Source organism: Schistocerca piceifrons, chromosome 9 (genome assembly GCF_021461385.2).
Source record: "Schistocerca piceifrons isolate TAMUIC-IGC-003096 chromosome 9, iqSchPice1.1, whole genome shotgun sequence".
Lineage (NCBI taxonomy): Eukaryota > Metazoa > Arthropoda > Insecta > Orthoptera > Acrididae > Schistocerca > Schistocerca piceifrons.
In genome coordinates this window covers 189,456,345-189,481,161 of record NC_060146.1, presented here as the reverse complement: position 1 = coordinate 189,481,161, position 24,817 = coordinate 189,456,345, and the positions used below count along the sequence as shown (strand labels likewise).

General features: G+C 45.2%; 1 protein-coding gene across 1 annotated transcript; it reads left to right on the top strand.

Moving 5' to 3' along the window:
- The first annotated feature begins 1,765 nt into the window (after window positions 1-1,765).
- Window positions 1,766-20,236, top strand: LOC124717083 (cuticle protein 64). The gene is made up of 3 exons (XM_047243780.1): window positions 1,766-1,937; window positions 14,303-14,584; window positions 19,815-20,236. Exons 1-3 carry the CDS (start codon window positions 1,926-1,928, stop codon window positions 20,073-20,075), a joined length of 555 nt encoding a protein of 184 aa, XP_047099736.1. The 5' UTR covers window positions 1,766-1,925; the 3' UTR covers window positions 20,076-20,236.
- The last annotated feature ends 4,581 nt before the right edge of the window (window positions 20,237-24,817 follow it).

Sequence of the window (24,817 nt, the reverse complement as noted above, 5' to 3'; positions counted from 1 at the left end):
ATGCCTTATTGCCAGATGGGGAGGGTGGCAGCCGATCTAGCCCAAGCCTTTGGTGTCAGAGTAATAATAAAGCAGTATTACTGAAGTTTCGGCATCGCTACTCATCGTCAGGAGCCTGTGTCTTATATTGCCAGAAAGGGGGGGGGGGGGGAGCGGCAGCCGGTGCAAGGCTCACTGATCTAGCCTAATCCTTGGAAGTCATGGTGATAATAAAGCAGTATTTCTGAAGTTTCGGCATCAACACTCATCGTCAGCAGCCTATGCCTTATTGTCAGAAGGGAAGTGCGGCAGTGAGTGCAAGTCTCGCTGATCTAGATTAAGCCTTGGACGTCGCAGTAATAATAAAGCAGTATTGCTGAAGTTTCGGCCTCGTTACTCATCGTTAGCAGCCTTTGCCTTATTGCCAGATGGGGAGGGCGCAGCTGATATAGCCTAAGCCTTGGGTGTCACAGTAATAATAAAGCAGTATTTCTGAAGTTTCGGCATCTCTACTCATCGTCAGGAGCCTATGCCTTATAGCCAGATTGGGAGCCGGCCAGGTGGCCGAGCGGTTTTACGCGCTACAGTCTGGAACCGCGCGACCGCTACGGTTGCAGGTTCGAATCCTGACTCGGGCATGGATGTGTGTGATGTCCTTAGGTTAGTTAGGTTTAAGTAGTTCTAAGTTCTAGGGGACTGATGACCTCAGAAGTCCCATAGTGCTCAGAGCCATTTGAACCATTTGAACCAGATGGGGAGGGAGGCAGGCGGTGCAAGTCTCGCTGATCTAGCCGAAGCCATGGAGGTCGCATTAATAATAAAACAGTATTGCTGAAGTTTCGGCCTCGTTACTCATCGTCAGCAGCCTATGCCTTATTGCGAGATGGGGAGGGCGCAGCTGATCTAGCCTAAGCCCTGGGTGTCACAGTAATAATAAAGCAGTATTACTGAAGTTTCGGCATCAATACTCATCGTCAGGAGCCTATGCCTTACTGCCAGATGGGGAGGGCGCAGCTGATCTAGCCTAAGCCTTGTGTGTCACAGTAATAATAAAGCAGTATTTTTGAAGTTTCGGCATCCCTACTCATCGTCAGGAGCCTATGCCTTATTGCCAGATGGGGAGGGCGGCAGGCAGTGCAAGTCTCGGTGATCTAGCCTAAGCCATGGAAGTCGCAGTAATAATAAAGCAGTATTGCTGAAGTTTCGGCCTCGTTACTCATCGGCAGCTGCCTATGTCTTCTTGCCAGATGGTGGTGGGTGATACACGTGCCGCTGGGGCGGTGCTTCTACGGGCTGTTCTAGTGTAAGCCTAGAAAGCCGCAATAATAATAAAACAGTATTGCTGAAGTTTCGGCCTCGTTACTCATCGTCAGCAGCCTATGCCTTATTGCGAGATGGGGAGGGCGCAGCTGATCTAGCCTAAGCCCTGGGTGTCACAGTAATAATAAAGCAGTGTAACTGAAGTTTCGGCATCAATACTCATCGTCAGGAGCCTATGCCTTACTGCCAGATGGGGAGGGCGCAGCTGATCTAGCCTAAGCCTTGTGTGTCACAGTAATAATAAAGCAGTATTTTTGAAGTTTCGGCATCCCTACTCATCGTCAGGAGCCTATGCCTTATTGCCAGATGGGGAGTGCGGCGGCCCGCTTCGACGGCGGTTCGACATCGCGTGACCGGAATCCGCGTCGCGCCCCAGTGTTTTTTGCACGTTTCTCCCGTTGCCGCAGGCCGTAGGAGTGAGTGATATATCCTTGCGGGCGAATTGGCGCGACGGTCTCGCCTTTCACCCCGTCCTGTCCCGTGGCGCGGCGTCCAGCTCTGTGAAAGGATACGGCCCGCTCGTCCGGTCTCGCGAAACTCTGGCCGGTATATATAGCCACGCCGGGCCGCTCGCAAACATCAGTCCGCCACCACCAGTGACAGCAACACCTTACCTCACAGCCAACATGAAGGTCCTGGTGAGTAAACAGTCGTGGAATTCTAGCGTTCTCGTAGGTTGTGGTGTACCCGCCAACCAGTATCGTACGGCCAGAATTCCTTGTCATGCAACAAAACCTGTACCGTACTATCTAACATATATGGGTACAGATGCCAACAAAAGTAGCTGCAATTCGTCAGGTTATTTAGATTGATTAGTGACTGACTTGTCGCAGGGTACGGCAGGTTGTTTGGGACACAGTTCTCGACTATCACAGATAACCTAGTTGCCCGTTGCGGATATACATTGATGTAGCGTTACAAATTTCACAAATGATTACTTACCTAGCCGGCCGTTGTGGCCGAGCGGTTCTAGGCGCTTCAGTCCGGAGCCGCGCTACTGCTACGGTCGCAGGTTCGAATCCTGCCTCGGGCACGGATGAGTGTACTGTCCTTAGGTTAGTTAGGTTTATGTACTTCTAAGTCTAGGGCGCTGATGATCTCAGATGTTAAGTCCCATAATGCTCAGGCCCATTTGAACCATTTTATTACTTACCTACGAGGAAGAAGCAAAATACGTAGCCTGATCTGCTACAGACTGTCTCTCCTATAGTTGGTTGGGGCATTTTCTACGCAGATATTTGCAATTTCGTTTTTCCTGCTTGTGCCTAGTGTCAGCCCAAACAAATTCTGCTTATCACGTCTTCCATACGACGCCCAGCGTCGACGGAATGAGTCGGTTTGTTTCCCGTTTCAAACAAAATTATTTTTGAAACGAAATCTTGCCTGCTCATTCGAGCGCTACTAGATTAATCTAGTGCGATATTCCCTTCACCGAAATGTATTAACAGGAACAGCAAAACTCGATAAATAATCAGTACTTCATCAGTGACTGAACAAGACGCTTCTGCGTGGCTGTAGCATTACCGTCGCTGTTGGAGTAATGATTATTCTTCGTGTTTTACTGCCCCTGTTAACACTTATCGATAAACAAAGATTAATTTTGAACTGCACTCTCGAATGGCAGGTAAAATTCCACTTCAAAAATCGTTTCGTGTGTAACGGGAAACAAACCGATGCCTTCCTCCATCGACTCTGGACGTCGCATGAAAGCAGTGATGATCAGTATTGTTTTGGTCTCACTCCAGCTGCATGTTGCAAAAACTAAATTGCACATATCTGCCGAAAAACACAGAAAATGCGCCTGACAACTTTTAGGAGAGACACGCTGTGTAAGTAATAGATAATTAGCTGCAAATAGGCGAAAATGTACCAGTAATTTTCTCTTGGTCCTGTGACTACTTACAAATACATTGAAGTCCCTTAAATAGGTAATATTTCAACGTCTAGGGATATGAAATGCAAGAAAGTCTAGCCGTGGTTGAATCAGATGGCAGGACTTGGTTTATAAGGAAACTAGAAAGTTGTTGAAACTTCCTTGCAGGTTAAAACTGTGTGCCGGACCAAGACTCGAACTCGGGACCTTTCCCTTTCGCGGGAAAATGCTCTACCATCTGAGCTACCTAAGCACGTCTCACGTCCCCTCCGCACAGCTTTACTTCTGCCCCCGTCTCCTACTTCCCAAATTTTACAGAAGCTATTTAGTAGGAGAGCTTCTGTAAAGTTTGGAAAGGAGGAGACGAGGTACTGGCAGAAGTAAAGCTGTCAGGACGGGGGATGAGTCGTGCTTGGGTAGCTCAGATTGTAGAGCACTTGCCCGCGAAAGGGAGAGGTCCCGAGTTCGAGTCTCGGCCCGGCACACAGTTTTAACCTGCCGGGAAGTTTCATATCAGCGCACACTCCACTGTAGAGTGAAAATCTCATTCTAGAAAGCTGATGTTGGCATATTAAAACAGATATCTTATGGCTGACTTCTCTCACGGAGAATAAGATATTTTTATGAAAGTCAACAGTAGATGGTAATCATATGTAAATAAGGGCTTGTTGAACAGCAGAATGGTTTCGTCATTAGGTCGACGCTGAAATGCAAGTTTTCCAAAAATGTCATGTCTGGTAAAAGGAATATCAACAAATTTTGAAGATTGAACCTTTAAAGAGGGAACTTACATGTAGAAAGAAAGGTCACGGGAATGGTTATTGGTTCATACACATCAATGGAGATACTCGGAATAGCTGTGCTGACAGACAGAGCAATTAAGACAGCACCTACCACCACAAAACAACGAATTTTCTAGACTTACATTTGGCTGATGCACCTAGAAATATCGAGGAGGCTACCAATATTCCTCTAAAGTATATATTAATTATATATATCAGAGAGGCATACAACCTCTCAGTAGTCCTAATTCTTTATTGGCCGATGTAGCAGAAAGTATATGTAACACGAGGAAAATGAGAAGTATCCTCTTCCATGCACTTCACAGAGATTTGGAGGATGTAGATGTAAGGGTGATAGTGCAAGAGCACTACGTGGAGAGCATATTTGGTTTTGGAAAGTACGTTGTATTCCAGAAATAGGCTCGCAATGCTAAAACTTTTGACTTTTTTTTCATAGAACGTAGCACTATTTGGATGCGATCTGTTTACAATGTTTCAACTTCTATTTCGAAGGAAGAGACTGGAGGAACTCAGAACCAGCTGTAAATTTTTTGTTGCCGTGTGTTACATTTTGTTTGTATTAGATCTCAATGTTCAGTAAACAACAGTGTCATTAGGGATTGAACACTACTTCGTGCAGAAACGATTGGGGAATAGATATCCCCACTGTCTCGTTGACTTAAACGCAGTGGTATTCACTTGCAGTGATAAGCACAGCCCACGAAAATCCTAAGCTTGAGAGCTCTTAGTCTTTAAAATAGCGCTGAAAAGGATATTTTTATATTGCCGTTTCTAATACGATCACTTCGTTCTCCGTCTTCCGTTCTAATTTTTCCCCCCTGTCCACGTGATATATTACCCTCTCTATAGCTTACTCTAACGTTTCTCAGAATTTAGCACATCCATCACCATTTTACAATGTCGAACGCATATTCTAGGTTGACAAATCCTACGAACATGTCTCTATATTTCTTGATCTTACTTCCTTTATTTACCATAAAGGCAAAAAAGCGTTACCTAACAGTTCCCCAATCTTCTGTTCGATTCTTCCGTGAATTGTCCGCTGTCAGCAGCTTGGATGCGTAAGCTGTAAAGTATGAGTCCAGATTTCTCTCGTTTTGCTATTTCAGCCATTTCTGAGACGCCCGGAGTGTTAACAATAGAACGCTCCTGAGTCGCACATTATTGCACATGCGGCGTTATTCAGGGAAAAGTACCGTGCGATTTATTTGCATCAACGTGAGTTCTGCATACGAGTCCGTACCACAGAAATCGAAATAGATACGCAGACATCACTCAAGGGAAAGCAACGCCCTGTCAAGTAATATGTAGTCTGAGTTTGGTACTTTTGATGTGTGCAGTGTTTGTACGGAGCTTTCTTGGAATACTGTCATCGGTATCGGATACACATTCATGCGAAGAAAGGGCGTTATTCAGGGTAAGCGTTGCATAACTGTTTTGAAACACAGCGCTAGGCTCACTGCAGGTTATATAAACTCGTGCAGTCGCTGAGTTGCCGTAATACTAGTAACGTAGCAACAGTAAACACTTGCTTCAGTGAGAGTAACTGGTGTTGACTGAGCGAGATAAAAAGAGGCGAAGAGTGGACGATGTTTGTGGGCTCCCTCCCGCTATACCAGGCGTATTCGGAAAGTAAGGTCCGATTAGGGGCGAATTGGAAACCACTGTGAAAATCCGATGGAACTTCGCACAGACGTGTCTTGCAGTGTCGATTCGTTTCACGTCGCTCTATTCAGTTCAGAGCGCAAAGTGATCACACAGAAATGCCTAAAACAACAGTGTCTCCCGCCAAGTATGTGGATCTGGTGAGAGATTTCGTCTGAAGCTATGCAGCCCACATAACATAAATGTCAAGCGTTTCTTTCTTCAAGACAATTTTCAGCCGCATTCTGAAGGGGCAATGAAGACGCTCCTGCAGCGTTTTCGATGGGAACTGTTTCATCACCCACAACACAGGCCTTAACTTGCTCCATTGTTCATCTCTGCTCACATGAACCGCTGGCTACGAAGACAACATTTTGGCACAAACAACGAAAATCAGACCAGTGTTGAGAATTGACAGAAAGCACAGGCGGCTGCTTTCTGTGAAAGACAAATGTCTAAGTTAGAGCGGCGATTATTTAGAGAGGCAGCTGCAAGGTGTGGCTAACTGTTGCGAATAAAAAAATCTTTGATAATCACTGCGGTTTTCATTTTGTGACCGATGGGGCCTTACTTTCCGAAGAGCCCTCGTATGTTGATCTTTCTTCGTTGCAATAATTGCCTTTCCGGCTATGGGATATGTTTAAGGGATGGTTAATAGACAGAACACGATTCGTAAGAAACCAGTCAGTGTTGCCTAAATCGAAAACTTGTGTCTTTTCGATACAAAGTCCCTCAATTTTAAGTGAAAAAGGCTGTTTTGCATTTACTTTTTTTATTGACTTGGTACTCAGCACACTTCCTCACAATGAACAGACCGAAGCGTCAGCGTAATAAAACCTGAATTTAGTTCCGCTATCAGACTGATGTTTGCTAATGCATTATTGCTTTTTCCGTCCGCCCCGATAGCTGAGTGTTCAGCGTGACGGATTGCCGTCCTACGGGCCCGGGTTCAATTCCCGGCTGGGTCGGGGATTTTTTCCGTTCAGGGACTGGGTGTTGTGTTGTCTTCATCATCATTTCACCCCCAACCGGCGCGCAGGTCGTCCTATGTGGCGTCGAATGCAATAAGACCTGCACCAAGGCGGCCGGACCAGTCCCGTAAGGGGCCTCCCGGCCAATGACCCGAACGCTCATTTCAATTCCATTGCTTTTCCAAATTGAACTATCGCATTATATACTGATGTGACAAAGTTATGGGATAGCTACAGATATATGGCTCTGACTTAACAGCTGAGGTCATCAGTCCCCTACATCTACTTAAGCCTAACCAACCTAAGGGCACCACACACATCCATGCCCGGGGCAGGATTCGAACCTGCGACCGTAGCGGTCGCGCGGTTCCGTACTGAAGCGCCTAGAACCGCTCGGCCACCCCGGCCGGCGCTACAGATATACAGACGGCCAAAGGGATGAAACGGCACTGCATTACTCATTTGTACTCGGGTAACGCATGTGAGAAGGTTTCCGACATGATTGTGACCGCACGGCGGGAAATTAACAGACTTTGAACGTTTAAGGATAGTTGGAGCTAGACGCATCGGACACTCAATTTCGTAAATCGTTGGGGAATTCAATATTCCGTTATCCACAGTATGAAGAGGGTATCGAGAATACCAGATTTCGGGGGTTACCTCTCACGACGCACAATGCAGTGATCAACAGCATTCACTTAACGACCGAGAGCAGCGGCATTTGTGTAGTGTTGTCAGTGCTTAAAGATAAGCATCACTGCAGAAATAAATGTGGCAAAATTTGGTATGGCAGCAGATGACCGACGCGAATGTCTTTGTTAACAGCATGTCTGCAGTGCCTATCCTGGGCTGGTGACCATATCAGTTGGACTTTACTGCAGGACCTGGTCATATGAGTTCCGACTACAGTTGGGAAGAGCTGATGGTAGGGTTACAGTGTGCTAACTCCCCACGAGCTCAAGGACCCAAGTTGTGAAAAAGGCTCTGTGCAAGCTGGCAGTGGCTCCATTATCGAATGGACTGGCTCCCCTAGTTCAACAGAATCGACAATTGACTGGAAATGTTTTATGTTCCGCAACTACGAGACCATTTTCAGCTATTAATGGACTCCATGTTCCCAAACAACGACGAAATTTTTATGAGTGACAGAGCGCCATGTCACAGGTCCACAATTGCTCGTGATTCGTTCGAAGAACATTTTGGGCGGTTTTCCCACCCAGATCTCATGACATGAATCCCATGGAACATTTACGGAACATAATTGAGATGTTTGTTCGTGCACAAACCGTGCACCGACAACACTTCCGCAATTATGGACGGCTGTAGAGGCAGCATGAGTCAATATTTCTGCAGTGGACTTCCATGGCCGGCCCCTGTGACCAAATGGTTCTAGGTTCTTCAAAAAAATGTTCAAATGCGTGTGAAGAATGGGAGTTAACTGTTAAGGTCATCAGTCCCTAAGCTTACACACTACTTAAGCTAAATTATCCTAAGGACAAAGACGCACACCCATGCCCGAGGGAGGACTCGAACCTCCGCCGGGACCAGCAACACAGCCCATGACCGCAGCGCCTCGCCGGCCGAAGTGGCCGTGCGGTTCAAGGCGCTGCAGCCTGGAACCGCAAGACCGCTACGGTCGCAGCTTCGAATCCTGCCTCGGGCATGGATGTTTGTGATGTCCTTAGGTTAGTTAGGTTTAACTAGTTCTAAGTTCTAGGGGACTAATGACCTCAGAAGTTGAGTCCCATAGTGCTCAGAGCCATTTGAACCATTTGCAGCGCCTCAGACCGCTCGGCTAATCCCGCGCGGCTAGGTGCTTCAGTCCGAAACCGTACTGCTGCTACGGGCGCAGGTTCGAATCCTGCGTCGGGCATGGATGTGTGTGATGTCCTTAAATTAGGTTTAAGTAGTTCCCCGTCGGGGACTGATGACCTCAGATAAGTCCCATAGTGCTTAGAGCCATTTCAACCATTAAGTCCATGTCACGTAGAGTTGCTACTCTATGCAGGACAACAGGAGGTCTGACACGATGTTACGAGGAATGTCATGACTTCAGTTACCTCAGTGTAGCAGCGGACGGTAGCGTTAAGAACGGCTACTGACCGGCTATGACAATACCGTGTGTGATTACGCGCATCCTCCTCCGATAAACCAATTAATCACTCACTATTGCCCTGCAATTCGACGGAAATCTTGTAAACTCGTATTTTAGCAGCATCTACAAACTCTTCATCTGTTTTTGGTGCATACAGCCGTTATATGCGGAAACTAAACAAGAGTGCCATTGCGTCGTGTAAAGACGCTTCAAAGGTAACGCTTCGGCGCTTCTGAACGAAACAGCAAAGCAATCCCTTCTGCTGCATAAGGCGCAGTCAACTTCAAAAGTCACAAAGAGACAGAAATTCGTAAGGCCACGATTGGATAGTTCATATACCGCTTTCGGTAAAATGATTTAAGGTGCAGAAACCAATCATAGCTGAAACATCAGGATGCCCATAGAATCACGACTAAAAGTCGCCATTCAAGGGCTACAAGAAGTACAATGTCAGACCATTACGTATCCGTGCCTTAGCCCGTAAAAACGGAACCCTTATTGGATCCCTTTGTACTTCGTCCTTCTGTCTTTCATTCTCACTGGCCCCTTCTTTCTCAGGAAAAATTTAAGCTTGTAAGTCAATGCAGTCAAAAGTTACAGCCATTTACGTCACTCACTCATCAAACCTACTGATACTTCCGTTGATCTAGAATAATGAAATCTGCCAAGTAACAATGTTTCATAGTACAGGTAAAGGGAAAAATCCGAAAACTGTCAACTTTTAAGTATATAATATAATTGTTTTTGGAAATTCTTGTCCACCCGTCTCTCCATGTTAAGACCCTTATTCTCAGGAACGGGTAGAAGTATTAAGTTAGAATTTTTGTCGGGAACTAAGGTCAATCGTCCCTTGTCTGTGTCAAAAATGAGCTAAGTCAATGCAATCGAAAGATACGGCCATATATGTCACATGTTTTGTTACTCGTAAACTCACTCCTAAAAATCTATAGATTCAGCATGTAAATACATATCGGGCGCGACGGCCTAGCGATATTGTAGTGCCTAGAATCCGAGAGGTCGCGGGATCGAATCACCACCGGACGGCTGATTTTTCGTTTTAACCCGGCCTTCACCTCTCAACGATGTGAGGGGTCGCGAGAAACGACACGTGGTTCGGGTTCCACGTTAAACTGTGAGACTTCTTTCACCAGTTGAATAATTGGGGTAAGTTAGGGATACGCAAGTCACCGAAGTGGTGTCCGACAGAAAGACTTGCACCAGGTGACTGAACCACACCAAATTATTCTCTATAAACGTAGTTAAGTTTTTACGGAACCCTCAGTCCGCAATTCCTACTCCCATCAGTCCAGGTTTTCTTTCATGTCATCAGTAACCTGATTAGTCTGATACTTTCTCTTTTGTACCAACCCCCATCGTCTCAGGGTAGCGCTTACATCCAACACTCTCGAGTTTTTGTAGGATACATTACAGTCTCTGTCTTCCTGTACAGTTCCCTCTGATACCACGGAAGTTGTTCCCTGATGTCTTAACACACGTCCTGTCAACCTGTCCATTCTTAATGTTTTGCGCATTTCATTTAGTTGCAACAGGATCCAAAGCCGTAATAAAATTCTTGAAAGAAATAAGGTTCCTGGATAAGCTGTTTTCCTCTCCCTCACAATTCTACACCTCCTGAATTCCTACGACTGCGCTTTCTTTTCTGCACACGTCAGTAAGAAACATCAGAATTGCTACGATTCTGTTCTTCTCCGTTTTTCTGGCCACAGAAAGTTAAAAGGTGTGGGTGCAGTAGTGTTAATCATAGACTTCTTTAGCAAAATAGTGTCAAACATTTTCGTGTATTAATGAAAAAGTTTCTGTGCTTGTGCGGAAAATTCCGTCCGAGACCGCAAGCGAAGCAGTAAAAGCGATTAAAAAAAAACAAAAAAAATTTAATTCTGAACGAAATTCTTTTGGGTATTAGGCGCAGCACTGAACCAACTACGGAAATTGTCGAGGTTTCGATCACCTTTTCAGCGGTCCTCATCAGGGCGGTTAAAATACAATGATACATAGGGCATCCGCAACTGAGGGAAATGATAATTAATTTAGAGAGACCCGCTTCAGTTGTACAGATTATTTATTCAAATAAATATCACAGCTGAAGCTGATCTCTCTAAATTAATTAAATTACAGTGGTGGAATGCGGATTAAGAGCACGATTATCCCTAATAAGTTTCTCACGTATCGTTCACCGCTGACAATTTTCTCCGTAGTTTATTCACGCCCACTTCGTTCTCTATCAGGGTACACTTACGGATCGGATAAATTCTTAAATATCCCTGTGTGGTTCGTTGATTCAGCGCCTCAAGTATAAATGCTCAGACTAAGCGCTTGCAGAAAAATGCGGACGCATGCCCTGGCCGTAAGAAGTCAGCTGTGCAGAGTCTGGAAATATGGAGCTGCTTCCAGCGCTCATAAAACGGAAACCACTTTCTAAACCAACGGGCAAGTCCCAGAGAAAACAACGGGAGTCGAGGTAATAACCAATCCCTATCCCCCATCCCCCTTCTTATCATGCTATAGTCCTGTCCTCTTCTCTCCCCCCCCCCCCCCCCCCAACTCCCCCTATTCAACCGTCGGCCGCTGTCACAGGAAAGCAAACAGCTGACGGTGTCATAAGAGCGAGCTACTTGCCTTGGGCTGTCTGCAGAGTTACCAAGCCATCCGCATTTCCGTCTTCCTTGAAATCGGTCAGCAGTGTGACTTGCGCCACGTTTAAAAGTTACCAATTTACTTTATTTTTTATTTTTATACATTTACCGATCGTCATTCCAGATTTGTGGCTAGGTTCAGGACTTCCTTCCAAATGAAACTCGGCAGATCGTCTTAACAGAACGAAATCGACCGATTTAAAGGTAATTTCGGGGCTACCTTAACGGAGTATTACAGGGATGCTATTGCTTACAATATACAGGGCGATTCCGTAATGAGAAACTTTCAGAGATGACAGACAATACTGAATGTATCAATTTGAGGTAAGAGAAGCTGGTCTGGAAACGACTGGTTAGGAAATTAAAAGCGAAAATCGTTCTTATATCTCTGGCAGTGTTAAACATCTACTGGTACTGTTGTTGTTAAGCATCTGTCAAAGCAGTAAATAGACCAAAAAAGAAAAAAAATCATAGTAAACATGGGCTCTAAAATGCATACCTGAAGATCTATGAGCATTTGTTCATCTTAGCTACTGTGAAACACATCTCTGCTTCTGATCAAGTGGACGTAGCTTTTAAACCGCGCATTTTAGAGTGCATATTTACTGAGCTTTTTTTTTCTTGTTTTGGTTCACACTACCTCCTCCAAAAATTTGGGAATCAAAGTTGTTGCCGTAGAAAAGATGTGTTTCACAGTATCGAAAACGAACAACTGCTCATAGCTCTTATAGTACGTATTTTAGAGCTATACTTGGAAGGAGAGACAGCATTGGTCGTATATTTTTGTTTATTATCGCAAAATAGATTTTCGGTCACTTAGTGACCATTTTCAGTGCTGTAATTATAACTTAAATTAGTAAGCACTGGTATCGACTAATTTAAGTGTCAACTAATTTAAGTTATAATTACAGCACTGAAGATGGTCACTAAGTGACCGAAAATCGATTTTGCGATAATAAACAAAAATATACGACCAATGCTGTCTCTCCTTCCAAGTATACCCATTATCTGGTCGTAGTGCACAGGACACTATGGAGTCGCCAATCAATATTTTAGAGCTGATACTTACTACATAGATTTTTTTTTGTTTCATATTATCCGCCTATGAATGTTGTGTGTCCTAAAATCTTAGCACGACGTACCGCTGTCATAGGAAGACCGGCGGAAGATGGAGATCGGTGCACAGGCTTGAACCTGAATTGAATGTAAATAATGATGGTATTGAGCTTAATTAGGCGAAAATATCAAAGACTGATTGATTACACTTTTGATGACAAGTCACTTTAAACAGTAACAATGATAAAATATTTCGCAGTAACAAGCTGGTGCGACTCAAAATGAAACTACCACATGAAACAGATAAAAGGGAAGGTAGACACCAGGCTGAGATTTATTGGATGAAAAGGAAATGAAATACATCTCTGAAATAAGTGGTTCATGAAACGCATGTTTGACCGATTCTTGACTGTTACTCAGCAACCTGTGACCACTACCAAATAGGACTAATAGGAAAGGACAGCTCTAAAATTGGCAATCGCAGAGGTTGGAAAGGAAAAAAACAGGTTCAAGGAAGGTAAATGCGAAGAAACCGTAACAGAAGAAATACTTCAGTTGATCAATGAAGGAAGAAAATACAATAATGTTCAGGGACATTCAGGAATACAGAAATACAGCTTACTTATGAATGAAATGAATAAAAAGTGCAGGGAAGCTAACGCAAAATGGCTGCATGGAAAACGTGAAGAAATCGAAAAATAAATGGTTGTTGGAAGGACGGACTAAGAAGGAATTAACTGCAAGGATGGTATTATTAAAAGTGCAATGGGAATTCCACTCTTAAATTCAGAGGAGAGAGAGAGAGGATATGTGAAAAGAATACGTTGAAGGCCTCTATGAGGGGGAGAGCATGTCTGAAGATGAAACTTCCTGGCAGATTAAAACTGTGTGCCGGACCGAGACTCGAACTCGGGAACTTTGCCTTTCGCGGGCAAGCGCTCTACCAACTGAGCTACCCAGCTGTACTTCTGCCAGTACATCATCTCCTACCTTCCAAACTTTACAGAAGCTCTCCTGCGAAACTTGCAGAACTAGCACTCCTGAAAGAAAGGAGTTGGTAGAGCGCTTGCCCACGAAGGGCAAAGGTCTCGAGTTCGAGTCTCGGTCCGGCACACAGTTTTAATCTGCCAGGAAGTTTCATATCAGCGCACACTCCGCTGCAGAGTGACAATCGGCAGCTTGTTGAGCATGAGCGAATCGGCAGCTTCTACTCCGGAGTAGCGTTTTCGGACAGCGAGACGATCATTCTGATCGGCAGTTCTCTTCTGGCCGTTTCTTGCTGTCGAAACCGAGTCACGTGGAGCTGCTGGCTGGGGAAAGCCCGTAGCCCGCTGGACTGGTATCACTCGTAGCCATCCTCCGTGTTTGAGGAGCACAGGAAATAGCACGCTACCCCCATAGCAACCTTTACCTCGAATTGTTCAATGGAATCCCAGAGTGTGGCTTCGGGACCCACCTGAGAATCGAAATACGTAGGGGAAGACTAGCACCAGAATCCAGCCGTTAGTCATCCTGAAGAGAAAAGCTGCAAAGTGTGTCGAAACGTCGCTATTGTAGTTATTGTTAAGAGTCTCATACTCAAAATAGTTTTATGGGAATGCAGGTATTCTCGACCAGTTTCACTGACCAAACCGTGTCGGGTTATGAGACTAGTCGTTGTGTGGTATTGTCGCAGCGTTTCGACGAATTTCGTACTCGTCATCATCAGGGGGCGTCACCACTTCACTTGAAGATGACGTGTAGGAACTCGTGGAAACGTTGCGAGATCGCTGTGCCACGACTTGGCTAATAACCCACCAAGAAAATGATTTTGTCAAATTGACTCTTGCCTTGGAATGCTACGAACTTATACATATGCTTTCCTGGACATATAACTGAGCTACCAACAACTTTGCCTTTGTTCCTAGGCTATTGTAGTGCTGGCTCTGGCCACCGTGGCGTTTGCTGAGGAGGAGAAGAAGCAGGAGAAGCGAGGCCTGCTGGGTCTGGGATACGGAGGCTACGGAGGATATGGAGGATACGGAGGCTACGGAGGCTACGGACACGGCCTGGCCCTGGCTGCCGCCCCCGCAGCCATCGCTGCCCCCGCCATCGCTCACGCCCCCGCTGTCGCCGTCGCCCCCGCCCCCGCAGTGGCTGTCGCCCCTGCCATTGCCCACGCCCCCGCTGCCGTCTCCACCGTCTCACAGGTACGTACCCCGCGCCGTCTACCACTAGCTCCTAAGTTTCGATGCTCGTGGGCACCACTCTACCGGGTATTCCAGACATACAGGGTGATACAAACTGACATGGCACATCAGGCATACAACAAGAATCAGTAACCGGGGGTCGCAAACACCACGAGAGTACGCTACGGTCACAATAGGGTGTTGCTGTAGAAACACGGGCGGAGAGCACGGAGACCGTCCCCATTCACGCCGTCAAAGTGTTGGCAGTAACATAGCTACCTATACGTACCGCCAAATGGCTGAGCTGCATCTGACTTATGGCGCGGCCAACTGCAATGGACGAGAATCTCTGCGAAATATCACGATCGAAAGCTGCCGTGCCACACATTCTTCGTCACCCCGCATCGCCGATTGTGCGAAACCGGCTCGTTCCATGCGCGCAAGCCGGACGCTGGTCACCCACAGACATCACCGACAGTTGACAAAGGAAGAAAGCGTTCTGGAAAAGGTGCAGCGTACGCCGTCAACAAGTACACGAGTTGCATCCCGCGCTACTGATATCCTCCAACCCTCCATCTGGTGCATTATGCATGACGAAGGGCTGCACCCATTTTATTTCAAGTGCACCCAGACATTGCAACCAGGGCACTACAACCAGTGTATGGCATTTGCGCGGTGGTTTCTGCAGAAATCCACTGCAGACCGAAGCTTCACAGTGAATGTCCTCTTCATCGGTGAGGCTGCATTGTCACTCGTGGGTGTGATGAAACATCACGACCTCCATACGTAGGCAGATTTGAACCCACTGCTAACACATACTCATGCCTCAGAACGCTAATTTACCCTTAACGTATGGACTGGCATCGTCGGAGATGTTTATTGGGGCGGTATATTCTCCCGGACCGTATTCCAACGAGAGGTTCTGAATGATGTTCTCATGATTTTTCGTCGACGCATTCGATTTCAGCACGATGGAGCGCCGCGCATTGCAGCACAGAAGTAAGGGCACATCTGCAGGCAACCTTTCCCGGCCGCTGAGTAGGTCGCGGTGGCCCAGTCCCATGGCCACCAAGATCATCCGATCTCTCCCCAGTCGATTCGTTCCTGTGTGTGTGTGTGTTTGGGGGAGTGGGGTTATGTGTATGAAGCACCTGTTACCTGTTACCCCAGATCACGTAAGAAACAGATTGACCGTCCTTACGGTGGAACAGGCAACCGTAAAAATAGTTTTCCCGTCGGTCGCCAGATGTCGCAGGCGACGCTACAATGCCAACTGACATGTCCATGTCGCGGAATTGGCAACGCTGTATCTTCCTTGACTTGAATGACGCTGATATGTCTTCGGCTAGAGCGCTGCGCGCGAAATGCATTCGTCACACAGCTGACTGTAGACCATGATCGGCTGTGGTTTTTCCCGAGTTTTCAATCGAAGAATGTAGATTAGCTCCTGCAATTCTACAAACCAAGTTTATTTCTACTGTAGGGATACGTCTCACAATCATATGCGAAATGAAAAGTAATACACAATCTGCACTCGTGCAGACCTGTTACTATAGGCAGTGTTGTTTTCGAGAGAAAGCTGTGTGAGGATTATTAGCACACAGATAAAAAAAAAATTAAAATAGGCAGTGTCTATAGTTTGCATGCTATGCTCATTCTCTTCTATCCTCCTCCCTTCATTCCAGCATAAACGCTTGTTCACATGTATAAACGAATGGCAGTGAACATTAGCGAATTATCTATGAAAACTCATTTGCAGCAGTGTAAACAAGGTTTTACACTCGTTCACTTCGTTCGCTCTACTATATACCAGGATTTAGAGGGACTGATGACCTAGCAGTTAGATGACGGCTATTATTCATTTATTTCACTGTTGCGATCTCAGCTCTAGAGCCATTTTCAAGTACCAAGGGAAAGGTCTTGTAAGGTAATGCTTCTTAAATTGTTTACCAAATGTTACCACACTATGCTTTGCATTTTGTTATCCATATCTTATATTGGTTTCACTTTTCACATTGCCCACAAAAACGCGTCTACAGCCAAAATTACGATAGTGAAGTGAATAAACAGTTTAAAAAAAGTCCAAATCGCAGCAAAGATTTCATTCAAAAATTATATGATATGATTCTTGTACAGGAAGGGCTGCCACGTTATATCAGAATAGAAGATCGACAAAATTTAGATAGGATCGAATGCTTAAGGCTCTTTATTAATTCTTACTCGTAACTAATTTATAGATTTACTTGAATTTAAAATCCACTCGCGTAACCTTTCTTTATTTTTGACGGGAATCTTCGTCTACTCCTTCCACAGTTGATATACTCGCAGGCTCTCGGCATGACGACTCGATCCACTACCACGGGTATGTCAGAAACGGCTGTACTTCACAGACGCCAAACAGTGGAAAGCTGCAAGCGTTCGGCCGATGTTGCCACATATTTCACAGAATGGAGTGCCATCTAGTGGTTGATTCCACAAGTAAGGGTGTGACGCTGTTGCCGCCTAGTGGCCGTTCCCTGACAAGGGTTGCCTGCTAGACCAAGCGATTGGGCAATCTGTTTCTTACGTGATCTGGGCTGTTACATCGCCGGAAGATCTAGTGGGCGGAATTGTTGCAACAGCAGGATGTCTTCGAGATACACCAGGTATCCTTGTGAGGGTGCACCGTTCAATGCAGCGTCGATGTCAGTCGTGTCTCGATGGATCTGAACAAAACTCTGATCACCTGCTGTATTGGGCGAGCATTTGTAGCATATGAGTAAACAACTGCAACGCTATGTAATAGTCCTGGATGGCCTTTGTGATCCCATTTTCCTATGTGACTAACTATCCTTGTATGCTCGATGTGCTCTGCCAGTTCGCAAACATTTTCTTACCATCTCACTTGCCCGGCACGCCACCAGGCAACAATGAATGTTGCAGCGGGCAGTGGTCATAACGTTTTGATTATTAAAATACACATTGTTTCAAAATGAATGTACAGATTTTAATGCTTTGTAGCATTCACTATATTGAATTTACAACTATAACCAATACATCAAATGAAAGAGTAATTCAAACGGTTTGTCTTACAAGATTTGGATGTGAGCATCTATAGTCAGTCACACATCGAGTCAACGGACGGATTCTTACCAAAGCTTGATCATTGTGTCTAGAGTAATTGTTGCAACAATGCTGTTTCTAGAGTTGGGTAGATAATCTGGCACATTAACATCATCCTTTATGGAATCCCCCCCCCCCCCCCTCCCCAAAAAAAAATAAACTCGCATGGCCTCAGACCTAGTGTGAACGTGGAGATCATTAAAAGCACGTTGTCATTCTGCCCGCCATTTGCTACCAATCCAGCGGTCGGGTATAACGTCCTTTAGTCAGTGGCATAGTAAGTTACGCCAGCGAAGTGGAGCACGACCCTGCTGCCAAATAAAATTCCGTGATTCAACTCCTTCCAACTAGCGAAAGAGCCCATCGAGATAAGAAACGTCAGTTGCAGTTGCTTTACCGAGGAAGAAAGGCCCATGAACTTGCCACTGGGATATGCATCGAGAAAAATTCAATTTAGAGCAGTCTCGTTGCAACTATTTAATCCCATGGGGATTTTATGCCACACATTTTATGTTCACATTTTCACTTAAGTGAAGTGTCAGTTCATCACTGAAGACGACACGGTCCAGAAAATCTTCATCCTAATGCAGCAACATTTCGTTTGCAAAGTTGGCATTTAAACTGCAGTCTGCAGGCTTTAGAGCTTGTAACAACTACAAACGATAGTGATGTAGTTGTAAGGGTCCCCTTAAAAATGACCACACGGCCGTGAGTGGAATTGCTAATTCACGACTACCATTACGAACTGATTTCTTGCGGCTACAGGTCAATGACTCTCACTCGTTCAAGACGTTCGGCAGTCACTGTTGGTCGTTCAGTACTCTTTCCTTTTCGTAAAGGTCAACAAAACTGTTCCAGTTGCTCATTTATTTGAAGTATTATGTGTAATTTTAAGCTCAATGTAATAAATCTTAAAACACATATATTCATTTTGAAATGCCATGTATTTCATAGCGTCAGATCTATCTATCTATATCGGATCCCGCTCCAGCTACTGCCGGGTCTGGGTGCTGACGAGTCCTCTCCATTTGGCTCAGTCCTCCCACCACATTTCTTCCTCCACTTGCTGCCAGGTCACACCTCTCCATTCCGCAGATATTCTCACTCCCGTTTTCCACCGTGTTCTTGGGTGCCCTCTAGGTCTTTTTCCATCCATCTTTAGTTCTTCCATAATTTTGGGGAGTCTCTGCCCACACATCCTCTTAACATGTCCATACCATCTTAATTCTTTTTTTCAATTTCTTCTCTCATACTTTCTTGTTTAAGGTCCTTTCTGATATCTACGTTCCTTACTCCGTCCATTCTTGTTTTTCCCTTAACTGCTCTGACAAATTTCATTTCTCTTGCTTGCAGTCTGCTCCAGTTCCTTTCTGTCACTGTCCATTTTTGTCCTCCATAGGTGACAATAGGAAAGTAATCTCTCATACATAAGGAGTTTTGCTTTTTCTGAAACTTACTTATTCCAAATCAGGCATTTTATTGTTTGGTAGATATTACCTCCCTTCTGTAACCTCCTATTAATTTCGTTGGTTATTCTTCCATCACTAGATATTTCACTCCCTAAATAAGTGAAACTTTCTACCACTTTGAGGGGTTCTCCATTCAAAGTAATATTTCCGTTCATCCCTTTGTCTCTTCCAAATACCATTACTTCACTCTTCTCTTTATTTATTTTTAATCCATACCTTTTCATTATTTCCTTCCACGCATCAAGTAACTGTTCATCTACCTCTTTATCGCCCCATATTACCATATCATCTGCAAAAATCATCTTTTTGTCTTTTTCTTTTACTACATCTTTAACTGCCCTCCATCACAACATTAAAAGTGAAGGAGATAGAATACTTCCTTGTTTAAGTCCTTGTCTTATTTCGAAGTATTCAGAGTTCCCCAATGATGTTCTAATTCTACAACTGTGTCCTTTGTACATTGTCTTTATTACATTAATGTATCCGTCTTCTATATCTTTTTTCTTCATTTTCGTCAGTAGATATAAATCATATTTAACTTTAAGCTTAATCAGGAGTACTTTTCTGAACAGCCAGCTGGTGTCACTGTGCCGATTATGCTCTAGGATGGTACGGTAGCCTTGTAAGAACTATTTTCTGTGCAGTGCACAGTTTGCATCCAACCCTGCTTGTGGTTACAGGTGAGCTACGGCACCACCCACTACGCCCCCGCCGTGGCTAAGGTGGCCGTCGCTGCCCCCGCGGTCGCCGCCCCCGTGGCAGTCGCCGCCCCCGCCATCGCTGCCGCCCCCGCCATCGGCCTGGGCTACGGCCACGGCCTGGGCCTGGGATACGGACACGGACTGGGTCTGGGATACGCCGCCGCCCCCGCCATCAGCCTGGGATACGGAGGATACGGACACGGTCTGGGATATGGTGGTTACGGATACGGACACCATTAGGGCCTTACGGTGCGCCAACACCATGACACGGCTTCCACAGCCACGAACATCGCCAAGCACCATCATCCATCACTGCTCCCATCGAAACTGCACCTCACCCTCGAATTTCATGTGACACCACCAGAAAGTCAATAAAAACATTACTGTGATTAATCATCAAAGATTGAGTTTACATTTCTTTCGTAACCCACCATTTCTTTCCTAACCCACCCTGTTATCCTGCAACGGCTCCTGCATATTGTTCAAAGGACCACAGTCATCAGATCAACATCTAAATCCAGACATCCAGTCATCATTAAGCGTCAGTAAAGAGAGGGTGAGTTAAGAAGTCTGGAATATATTATTCACACACTGTCAGCCAGGGAGCTGGGGCCAAAGAACTACAACACCTACAAACTGTTACTCAAACTGAAAAACTGGATTTCTATCCGCATCAAGTAACGCCTGTGGGCTATGGACGACACGGCGGCCGGTCAGTATCATTGGGACTTTATGGCCTATTCGAGTGGAGTTTAGTTTATTAGAAGTGAGGCGAAATAACATCTACAAGTCCTTTACTACAAACTTTACGAATGACAAATAAATTAGACGGGTACAAAAGAATTATCAATTTAAAAAACCAAAATTTCACAGATTTTAGGAGAAAAAATTTTAAAAAAATTTTCTGTGTAATAATCCCAGCTGCAAATAGTCACGCTTGATAACTACACTACTGGCCATTAAAATTGCTACACCAAGAAGAAATGCAGATGATAAACGGGTATTCATTGGACAAACATATTATATTAGAACTGATAAGTGATAACATTTTCACGCAGTTTGGGTGCATAGATGCTGAGAAATCAGTACCCAGAACAACCACCTCTGGCCGAAATAACGGTCTTGATACGCCTGGACATTGAGTCAAACAGGATGTCGTGTACAGGTACAGCTGCCTGTGCATCTTCAACAGGATACCACAGCTCATCAAGAGTAGTGACTGGTGTATTGTGACGAGCCAGCTGCTCGGCCCCCATTGACCATACGTTTTCAGTTGGTGAGAGATCTGGAGAAAGTGCTGGCCAGGGCAGCAGTCGAACATTTTCTGTATCCAGAAAGGCCTGTACAGGACCTGCAACATGCGATCGTGCATTATTCTGATGAAATGTACGGTTTCACAGCGATCGAATGAAGGGTAGAGCCACAGGTCGTAACACATCTGAAATGTAACTTCCGCTGTTCAAACTGCCGTCAATGCGAACAAAAAGTGACCGAGACGTGTAACCAATGGCACCGCATACCATCACGCCGGGTGATACGCCAATATGGAGATGACGAATACACGCTTCCAATGTGTGTTCACCGCGATGTCGCCAAACACGAATGCCACCATCATGATGCTGTAAACAGAACCTGGATTCATCCCAAAAAATGACGTTTTGCCATTCGTGCACCCAGGTTCGTCGTTGAGTACACCATCGCAGGCGCTCCTGCTGTGATACAGCGTCAAGGGTAACCGCAGCCATGGTCTCCGAGCTGATAGTCCATGCTGCTGCAAATGTCGTCCAACTGTTCGTGCAGATGGTTGTTGTCTTGCAAACGTCCCCATCTGTTGACTCAGGGATCGGGACGTGGCTGCACGATCAGTTACAGCTATGCGGATAAGATGCCTGTCATCTCGACTGCTAGTGATACAAGGCCGTTGGGATCCTGCACGGCGTTCCGTATTACCCTCCTGAGCCCACCGATTCCATATTCTGCTAACAGTCATTGGATCTCGACCCCCATTGACCATACGATTTCAGTTGGTGAGAGATCTGGAGATACGATAAACCGCAATCACGGTAGGCTACAATTCGACCTTTATCAAAGTCGGAAACGTGATGGTACACATTTCTCCTTCTTACACGAGGCATCATAACAACGTTTCACCAGGCAACGCCGGTCAACTGCTGTTTGTGTGTGAGAAATCGGTTGGAAACTTTCCTCATGTCAGCACGTTGTAGGTGTCGCCACCGGCGCCAACCTTGTGTGAATCCTCTGAAAAGCTAATCATTTGCATATCACAGAATCTTCTTCCTGTCGCTTATACTTCGCGTTGTAGCACGTCATCTTCGTGGTGTAGCAATTTTAATGGTCAGTAGTGTAGTTTCTGTCACATGTAACGGTCATATTCAGAACTGATTAATCACAAGTTGTATGTACAGGGTGTCCATAATTATAGTTCCTGTTTCATAATGCAGTAAAAAGAGAACCATTGTTGAGAATGACTTCAAATTTGAATAACATATTAGCATATTGTTATTGGGACATGTCATTGAGAAAAAGTTAAAGGCAACTTGACCAATAGATGACGCTGTAGGCGCCGAATGCGCACACCAAGACACGCTCGACACGCTGCTCTGTCTGAGTTTGCGTCCGAGACGCCCAATATGACTTTGCGCATGGAGGATTGCGCACTGCTGGTAAAGCTCTTTTACAAGAAAGGTGACTGTGCGGCACGAGCCCTATGGGACTTGCGTGTTACGCCGTTTTTGGCCCTAGGACAATCAAAAACTGATGACTTTTGCTTTGTATGCCGTTTTTTTGCCCTTTCGACAATTAAAAACCGATTTTTCCCATCCGATGTGGATGCCGTGGTGGGTAGGCTTCATTCCCAGTCGATCCCATTTACGTTAAGCCTCTTACAGCGCCATCTATTGGTAAAATTTTAGTTGACTTTTTTGTTGTTTCGTGTAATTTCTCCCTACGTCAGTAATATGCTGTTCAAATTTGGCGTCATTCTGAAGTGGTTCTCTTCCTACGGCGTTTCGAAACTGGAACTTTAATTATGACCACCCTGTATATAATTAACACCTTCCTGCGGAATTTTGACGCTCCATTGTCTTCTGTTCCATTCTGTGACATCCAGTGTTAATCGATCTGTATCCGGTAGGATGTGAGTTAGCAATGGTCTTGTACGGCGGTGTAATGCTTGTTACACTCTCTCATTGTAGTCTGGCTCACAGACGTGGCAGAATGCTGTACTTTAAGACCGAAAATAACAACGTTTGTGGGAGATATTCTGACCGAGGAAGAACCTGAAAATAAAATACAAAAAATGGTTCAAATGGTTGAAATGGTTCAAATGGCTCTGAGCACTATGGGACTTAACATCTATTGTCATCAGTCCCCTAGAACATGGAACTACTTAAACCTAACTAACCTAAGGACATCACACAACACCCAGTCATCACGAGGCAGAGAAAATCCCAGACCCCGCCGGGAATCGAACCCGGGCGCGGGAAGCGAGAACGCTACCGCACGACCACGAGCTGCGGACTGAAAATACAACTACCGCTTATTTGCCCCGTGCTTTTGCAGCCTCAAGAAAATAAGATAGACTCCTGTGCAAACTCAGCATCAAATACGCTTATTCTCATCAACAAAAGCGAAATTCCTTGTTAGATGTATTAACGGGTATGAATGTTCAAAAGACGAAGACTTTCAAAGCATTCACGTAGATTCAAGAGTCAGTCAAGATAAAAACAGACATACAAACAATAAAACCTGGTACCGCCCACGTCTGGAGTACAGCATTGTATAGTAGTGAAACGTGGACTGTAGGAAAACCGGAACTGAAGAGAATCAAAGCATATGAGATGTGGTGCTAGAGACGAATGTTGAAAATTAGCTGATGAGGTAAGCAACTAGGAGGCTCTGCACAGAATCGGAGAGGAAAGGAATATGTAGAAAACACTAACAAGGAGAAGGGACAGGATGATAGGACATCTGTTAAGACATGGTGGGAATGACTTCCATGGTACTAGAGGGAGCTGCAGAGGGCAAAAACTGTAGAGGAAGACAGAGGTTGGAATACATCGAGCAAATAATTGAGGAGGTAGGTTCAAAATGCTACTCTGGGATGAAGGGGTTGTCACAGGAGAGGAATTGGTGACTGGCTCCATCAAACCAATCAGAAGACTGATGGAAAAAAAATGGTGGTGCGCTACCATCAAGAAAGGTAAATTACCGGTAATAGAGTGCAGTCAAATTAAAGCAGGCTAAGTTGAGGGAATTGTGTTAGGAAACGAGACGCTAAAAGTGGCAGATGAGCTTTGTTACTTAGGCAGAAAAATACCTGACTACGTCCGAAGTACAGGGAATTTAAGATGCAGACCTGTTACTAGCAAGGAAAGCTTTACTGAAACAGAGCAACAATTTTTTTAACTGCGCACATAAATTAGATGTATTTTCTAAAACTTGACAAAAATATTGTTTCTACTGAGGTCGAAGTCATCTGGTCGCCTGTAACAGCAGTGGGCGAAATCAAATAATTTGTTGGATGTTTTTACCGGCCACCCGATAATACGGGAGACGAGCAGTGACTCTACGATATGCCTCCCCCCTGCCCTTGCAGTACAACGACACTGTTTTAGTTTCCAACTTTTAGCCGCTTGCCGAAATGCGTTTCTTCTCCGTCAGGGGGACATCCCCCTCCTACCACCAGTACATGACAAGCTAGCGTGCTGCTTCCCAGTCTGACGGCACATAATCGGAGCTGGTGATAGAAAATGTCTCACCTAGCAACACAGTGCATACAGTACAAACAATGACGTGTTCGTTATGCAGTCTTCTCCAGTAGGAAAGGTTTACGAAATCAAATGAAAATCCATAGCTTGAAAAACAGCACATAATTACAGGGTGTTTCACGTACGACGAAAACTGTGCCTCCAGCGTCGCGTGGCATTCGGTACAGCCATAGGGCACTGTAACCTCATCAC

Bases quoted from the DNA above. Each gene is read 5' to 3' on its own strand.
- LOC124717083 (XM_047243780.1), top strand. The intron at 14,585-19,814 runs GTACGTACCCCG...TTGTGGTTACAG, and splicing joins CCGTCTCCACCGTCTCACAG to GTGAGCTACGGCACCACCCA.